The sequence below is a fragment of the Antechinus flavipes genome, chromosome 5 (genome assembly GCF_016432865.1).
Source record: "Antechinus flavipes isolate AdamAnt ecotype Samford, QLD, Australia chromosome 5, AdamAnt_v2, whole genome shotgun sequence".
NCBI classification, from domain to species: Eukaryota; Metazoa; Chordata; class Mammalia; order Dasyuromorphia; family Dasyuridae; genus Antechinus; species Antechinus flavipes.
The window spans coordinates 299,433,046-299,441,288 of NC_067402.1; the positions used below are offsets into that span (position 1 = coordinate 299,433,046).

General features: G+C 41.2%; 1 protein-coding gene across 1 annotated transcript; it reads right to left on the bottom strand.

Moving 5' to 3' along the window:
• Positions 1-5,549: 5,549 nt before the first annotated feature.
• Positions 5,550-6,110, bottom strand: LOC127538794 (GTPase NRas-like). Its single transcript, XM_051962535.1, has one exon. It carries the CDS (start codon positions 6,108-6,110, stop codon positions 5,550-5,552), a length of 561 nt encoding a protein of 186 aa, XP_051818495.1.
• Between the last annotated feature and the right edge of the window lie 2,133 nt (positions 6,111-8,243).

Genomic DNA, 8,243 nt, shown 5'->3' on the forward strand with positions numbered 1-8,243 from the left:
GGAAGAAAAACAAAAATGCAAGCAGTTTACATTCATTTCCCAGTGTTCTTTCTTTGGGTGTAGCTGCTTCTGTCCATCATTGATCAATTGAAACTGAGTTAGATCTTCTCTTTGTCAAAGAAATCCACTTCCATGAGAATACATCCTCATACAGTATCATTGTTGAAGTATATAATGATCTCTTGGTTCTGCTCAGAATATGAGAGTTTAAGGAAGGTTAGGACTCAAGTGATCAATAGAAGCCTTGAGCAAACAAGGAATTGGGGAGTAGGAAGGCACAGGGGGATTCAATCAATCAGAAAGACTCTTATGGATTTGAGAAAACCAAATTTAAGATAATACTCCATCCCACCCAAACTAATTGAAGTTAATGACACGACTTGACCAAATCACTACTGTTCCTCCCTAATAGGCTAATTGAATATTAAACAACACACCCCAAGCAGGAGTTTTCCACCATTTTTTAATATGGGATATATGATGAGAGGGGACATGTTTTATACATATTAAGGGGAAACATGTAGTGGGTATATCAAAAAGACTGTAATCCGGATAAAACAATCTCTTTTCTGAAGGGAGGGATTGTGTCACACAAGCAAGTATAAAGGTTCCCTATTTCTATACTCAGTGCTCTCTCTTCCCGAAGAGGAGTGGGGCTCACTTCTGGCCAGAAATGTTAAGACAATTCCTTAAGATTCTTCTTTAATAAATTTTCCTTGATATCTGATTCTCAGCGTCAAGAGTTTTATTTCTAACATACCTAAACAAAGAAGAGCTAATATAGAGAAAAAGAAGAGTAGACCAATTTTTCTAGTGAATATTGATGCAAATACAAACAAAGCAATGATAAAAAAAATTGTAAGATTTATATAGTATGAACGGGTGGAACTTATATCAGAAATGCAGAGTTGATTCTTTATTAGGAGAACTACCAACATAATGGGCCATATCAATAACAAACCAAAAGAAATCATATGATTTTCTCAAAAATGCTGAAAAAGGTTTTGAAAAATATAGCATCCGTTTCTATTACAAATACTAGAGAGCCTAGGAAAAAAGGGAACATTACTTCAAATGATAACCATGAACAAGCATTATCTGTAAAAGGGATAAACTAGCAGTCTTCCCAATAAGATCAGGGATAAAGGCTGCTGATTGTCATCACTATTATTCAGTATAATATATTTTAAAAGTTAGCTATAGCAATAAGAAAAGTAAAAGAAATCAAATGAGAAAAAAATCATTACTATTTGAATACGATACAATATTATACATGGAGGACCCTGGAGTAGCAATTTTAAAAATTACTTGATATAATTAACAATTTTAGCAAGAATAGCATGATATAAGATAAAACTACATAAAACATCAGAATTTCTTTATATGACCGCCAAGTTTAGCATCCAGCAATAGAAAGAGAAATTTCATTTAAAATAACTGTAAACAACATAATATACGAGGTAGACACTTGCTAAGACAACTCAGGAACTATATGAACATAATTACAATACTCTTTTCACACAAAGTTAGATCTAAACAATTAAAAAGACAATTATTCATGCGGAGACATAGCCAATATAATAAAAAGAAAAAAAAAAACTATGCTGCCTAAACTAATTTACTTCTTTAGTGCCATCCCAATCAGGCTACCAAAAATTATCTGGTAGAGGTAGAAAAACAATAACAAAATTTATCTGGAAGAACAAAAAGTTGAGAATATCAAAGGAATTAATAAAAAATTAGAAAGGAAGGTGACCTAGCAATATCAGATTTTAAACTATATGATAAAGTAGTAATCACAAAAACTACTTAGTACTAGCTAAGAAATAGAATGATGGATCAATGGAATAGATTTGGCACATAAGACATAGTAGTCAATCACTACAGTAATCTAGTAACTAAATCTTCTGCTATCCTCAAAGTTCTTTTCCTTCCCGTTATGATATATTTATTTATCTGTTTAGATGCTTTATCTTCAGTTGAATATAGGCTCCTTGAAAGGAGGTGAAGTTTTTGCCTTTGTGTTTCAAGCTCAACGTTTTATGTGGTATTTACAAAATATTGAAATGAATTAAATCTTTTATAAGCTAAAGTAGAGGAAAGGAGCCTAATTTAGGGCTATTGATGGACAAGGAAAAATAAGTGAGGAACATAATTAGAGAACAAATGATTTAAAGTTTTGTTATTAAAGGAATAGGGAAATAGAAAATATTTTTCTTTTAATGACTCAGTAAGCATTTATTGAGCACTTATTATTTGTCAGGTTTTATACTAAGTGCTAGGGATTTAAAAAAAGGCAATAAACAGTCCCAGCTCTCAAGGGGCTTTCAATCTAATGGGAGAGACAACATGCAAACAAATACATGCAAATAATATAAATGGAAAATAATTAGAAGGAAAGCACTGGAATTAAGAGGAGCTGGAGGAAGCTTCATAAAGAAGGTGGGATTTTCTCCAATTCTCCCTGTGCAACAGGAGAACTGTTTGGTTCTGCAAATATGTATTATATCTAGGATATACTGCAACATATCTAACATATATAGGACTGCTTGCCATCTAGGAGAGGGGGTGGAGGGAGGGAGGGGAAAAAACGAAACATAAGCGAGTGCAAGGGATAATGTTGTAAAAAATTACCCTGGCATGGATTCTGTCAATACAAAGTTATTATTAAATAAAATACAAAAAAAAAGAAAGAAAGAAAGAAAAGAAAAAAAAAAGAAGGTGGGATTTTATTTGGGGACCAAATAAAGCCAAGGAGGTTTGTAATCAGATCATAGGAGGAGGTCTATATAATATTCCCCAAGCATGGGGAACAGCCAAAGAAAAGGCCTAGATATGGGGTACACTGTTCGTGAGGCAGCCAGAAGTCCATGTTACTAGATTACAGAGTATGTATTGGAAGCAAGGTGTAAGGAGGAGTGGAAAGGTTATGAAAGGCTTTCAGTGCTAAACAAGCATTTTATATTTGCTCCTGGAGGCAATGAAAAGCTACTGGAGTCTATTGATTTGGGGGTTTTATATGATTGAATTTGTTTTAGGAAAACCAGTTTAGAGGATGAATGGAGAATGGATTAGAGTGGGAAGAGATTGGAAGCTGGCAAGAATTCTCAGCAGACTATTATACTTATCAAGCTATAGGGTGATAAGGGCCTCCACTCGAGTGTCAGCAGTGGGAGAGCAAAAAAAGGGACCCATTTAATACATGTAGGCAACACCTTGTATATAGAGGTTGAGAGACGATGCAATGACAGAGACTGAGACAGAGAGAATGAAAGTCAGAGACAGAGAGACTGAAAGTCAGAGACAGAAAGACAAAAGAGAGAGTCAGAAAAAGAAGGAGACAGACACAGAAAGACTGAGAGAGAGAGAAAGAAAGAGAGAGAGAGAGAGAGAGAGAAAGAGAGAGAGAGAGACCCTTACCCAGACCAATCCCTGTGCACCCATCCGAGGCATCCCCTCCTGTCTTCTCCCCAGATTGCCCCATCACCCCTATTCTTCCTTCCTTCTCCCCATTCCCAGTTCTCCCATCCCTTAACAAATCCTTCTTGGATCCAGTCATTTCCACTCGATATCATTCTAAAAGTCGTCTCCTTCACCCCACATAATCAGTTAGGGGCCAAGTCATCGCCTCTCCCCTCCCGACCCTCCTCTCCCTCCCATAGCCAGGAAGGATCCTAGTGCAGGCTTTTTGACTGCAAGGATTTTCTTGTAGGTAGCACTGTGGATGGAGCCCAGTTCAAATCCCACCCAGACCCAGCCAGCTGTATAGGAGTGCAGCTTGCTTAATTTCTTTGGACCCCACCTCAGTCTCTCATCCTATCTCACTCCTCTCCCTACCACCCCTGACCTGCTTCCTCCTCAACACCAATTCTCCTCCCGGGTATGTCCACGATCGTGTGGATCTTCCCTGCCTAAGAACTTGTCTGGGAGCCCAGGACCCGGGATTTTATTCCTGTTTCATATGGCCCAGCAGTTGGTCCATGGCTTCCAAGACTAGATATTAGATTTGCAGGTGATTTTTCCCCCCAAAATTTCCTTTTACGTGGTAACTTCCACTACATAACAAACTGTGTGAACTTTAGTTAATAAATACTCATTCTAAAGCTTTTGTCAAAATTACCAGGGTTTTTTAGGCCATCATTTTCTAATTTCTCTTGTGTTAGTTTTGGTTTAATACCAAAATGCTGTTTTTTTTTTTAAGAAATACATTAATTTTTTCAACTTTTATTAGGGAGAAGAGAAGAAACTTTTATCAAGGGCCTAATAAAAGCCTGACAAATAGGAATTTATTTGATGTTCTTATTCCATTCTTTGGGAAAGCTGCTGCGGTCTACAGGTTGAAACCTCATCTCAAGGTCCCCATTTCACCAATACTAACTAAAAGGCATGTAGGCCCTACTAAAAGGAGGGAATTACAATCAATGAGACAATGAGACTGAAGGAGAAAGCTCCTATGGCACCAGGAGGATTCCTGTATTATTACAAAGAAAAATTGAAGATTAGCAACTAAAAGAAGAGAATCACAATCAATGAATGAGACAGATGATTCTCTCCCTCTAAACCTGAGTGAAGACAATTCACAAGCAAACTCCCTTCCTCTCCTTTCTGGGCCCCCCGATGAGCAAAGAAGTCACTTCCTCCCGCTCGCCTCCTGATCTGAACTGGCTTCTGGCTTCCCAGGACTTTGGGTTGTCACTTGTTTTCCCTCATCTTATGGAGGTGGACTTAGACCCACTCCCCAAATGAACCAAGCCTAGGCCAGCCCAGCTTGAGGGCTCCCCCCGGTTTGGCCCTGGATACAGAGCAAGGTCAGGGCTGAGGACCCGACCTTGCTCCCCTCCCAGCCCAGCTCCTTACTGTGGTCACTACTATGTTGGGGGTTCAGCTGGAGGGGGCTCTTGAGGGAAAAATCAGAAATAATAGGTAACAGGGTTTTGTCATAAGTCACATAAGGGGAGAAGGATCATCTCGGGGATGAGGTAGATTCTCCCCCTCTCCAGTCAGGACCCTTCAGCAATCCTTGTTAAATTGCCTGATCCAACAATCTGGGGTCTATTTGGGTGGGACCACACTTGATCAGGTAGGGCTCGAATTAACTTCTCCAAAGTGTTTTAATTTCTCTGGACTGAAAGGACACACTGGCCCATCAGGACCAAGGAAATGTGTCAGAGACAGTTCAGGCTCAGGTGTCCTGGGGCCCCTACTGACTCAGAGCTGGGAGGTGACTGAGAGGCCATCTAAACCTCTCCCCCAAACCCAATCTTACGGATGGGAACACTGAGGCCCAAGATCCGACCTTCCTGACTCCCAGCTCTCTCCACCAGGCCACACGGCACCCGTGTTATTCCTACCTGAAAGCTCACGAAGCCCCCGAGAAACCACCAGCAGCAGACTTATAAACAAACCAACTTTTATTTGTAACAAATTCTAGAACGCAAGAAAACCAGGTCGGCAACAGTGGATGAGCGGATGAGGGAAGTCCCTTTAAAATGAATCCCCCACCCAAATCAATGCAATTAGGGAGCAGGGCCCCCGTAAGGGACAAGCGCTCACATGATGGTGCAATACTTGCACCCACAGCCCCGGTTCCGCTCAGCATCGGGGAGCTCCTCGGCCCGCACCCTGCGAATCTGGCGGACCAGCTCATGAAAAGCGTGTTCCACGTTCTGACCAGTCTTGGCCGAGGTCTCCACAAAGGGCACCCTGCGGCTCGCGGCCGTTTCCTGGCCTAGCGTGGAGGACACCAGGCAGTTGTCAATGTCAGCCTTGTTGGCCACCAGGACAAAAGGAACGCGGTCGGTGTTCTTTACCCTGAGCAGCTGGTCCTGGAAGATGTTCACGTCCACAAAGGACTTGATGTCATCCACCCCATAGACACAGAAGAAGCCATCCCCCCAGAGCAGGAAGTCCCGGAACCGATGTGGGGTCTCCTCATTGCCCGCACCATCCAGGATTTCCAGCTGGCAGGGCTCGCCATCCACCACTATTTCGGTGTAGAAATCTTTCTTGGTGGGGTAATGGTCTGTCTCAAAGCAGTTGTCAACCAATCGGACGATCAGTGCACTCTTGCCCACGCCACAGCTGCCCATCACAACCAACCTGTACAGCATCTTGCCTCCACACCTGGCCATTCACCTAGGGCTGTACGGACACCAAAGGTAGAACAGTGAGAGCTGGAGTGACCTCAGTGGCCACCCATACCTCCCCATGTGCTGTAAAAATGGCCCAACAAGTGGCCTTCTAGCTCAGGAGAGCTGAAGGGGTCCCAGGGGCCACTCACTCCCAATCGTGTGCTGTTCGAGTGATCCGAATGGTCCTCCAACATCTGCTTGGAGATCCCTAAGGGACACAGCCAGGACCCCTCTTTTATACCTGAGAGAACTCCTCTCCAGTCTTTGTAACCTCAGCTGACCTGTTTATACTTTTCTTCCCATTCTCCTTTACCCCTAGTTCCTAGCCCTGCCTTCAGACACCAAGCAGCACCAGGCTAATTTAGCTCAAGGATCATTAATCCCATCGTCTGAAATTGCTGGAAAACAATTTTCCTAATTCAATGCTATTCTTCCCAATTTCAGAAGTTCTACGTTACAGAGTAAAAGGCCAGGGGGTGCAGCTGCCCCACTTCCCTGGGCCTCTCCTGGGGTCACATCATCCCCACCAAAGAAAAAATCATGACGTTCGGGGTCACTAAATCTCTGGAACTTCCCACTCCTGTTATCTCACTTCTCCAAGACCCCAATAATCCACAATCTCCTCGTCCCTGCAGGGGGGAAAAGTGAGTAGGCTCTGGGGGCCACCTTTCTTAGGTTGGTGGGTCACGGTTCCCCCCATCCTTTCAGGGTCTGGATCCTTAATGGCCCAGATCTGGTTTTAGTCCCAAATTTGTTACTCCGGACTCTAGCTTTAACCCTGTTGGAGAGGCAAGTTTGGTGGGTCAGGGTTCTCCCAATTCTTTCAGGGTCTCTGGATTCCTAATGGCACAAATCCACTTTTAGTCCCAGAACTTTCTCCCTCTCTCTCTCATGCTTTCCCTTACCTACTAAGAAGACAATCAATACAATATCAATAATAGATATGAAATCATGAGAACATTCCATATTAGGCATTTTATTTTGAAAAAAAACTAAGAAAACTAAAATGAAAAAATTACATTTTATGTACATAGTCCATCAGTTCTCTCTCGAGGTGGATAACTTTTCTTCATTATGGGACCTTTGGAATCATCTTACATTATAGTGATCAGAGTAACTGAGTACTTCATAGCTGATCATCATTACAACACTGATATTGTTGTGTGTAATAATCTCTTGGTTCTTCTTCACTTTTCATCCGATCATATAGTTCTTGCTATGTTTTCCTGAAACAACCTTCCCTTTTAGATATCACAATATTACTCCATTGCATTGATGCCAGAACTTGTTCAGCCATGCTCCAACTGCTGACCGTCTGCCTTGATGTTCAGTTCTTTACCAAGATAGGAAGAAAGAGCTGCTGTAGAGTCTTGTACCTATATAGGCCCTTTTTCTTTTCCTTTGATATCTTTGGGATAGAGACCCGGTATTGCTGGAACAAAGCACAGGCATAGTTTTATAGTTCTTTAGGTCTAGTTCCAAATTATTCTCCACAATGGTTGGACCAGTTTACAAGTCTATGGACTATTCAGTAGTGTCCCTGTTTTATCTCCTCCAGCATTTGTCTTTTCTGAGAGGCATGAGGTGACAACTTAGAGAGGTTTTAATTTTTATTTCTCTAATCAGGGATTTAGAGCATTTTTATATAACTAGAAGCAGCTTTAGTTTCTCCTTCTAAAACGGCCTGATTAGATTATTTGGCCATTTATCAACTGGAGAATGACTCTCAATTTTGTAAATTTGATTCATTTCTCTACTCTTTCTCTCTATGAGATGAAGCCTTTGTTTCAAAAGCTTGGAATAAAAAGTTTTTTTAAATACTTTGTTGTGTAACAAAAGTAATTTCCCTCTCTCTTTTAATGAGATCTATTTTTGTTTTTGTCCGGTATGAGCTCATAATTGTTAAGCTTGTCTTTTTTGCTTCAGCCAAATAGATTTTACCTAGCTAGCCCCTCATTTTAACTCTGTGCCTTTCTGTTTTAAGAGTGTCTTATTAAAATTCATGTCGTTGGATTGTGGTTTCTAATCTATTCTTCCATAGACTTCTAACTTGTTTTATGGATGAGTTCAGCCCCTTAACATTGGCAATTATGATTACTATATTTCCTTTCA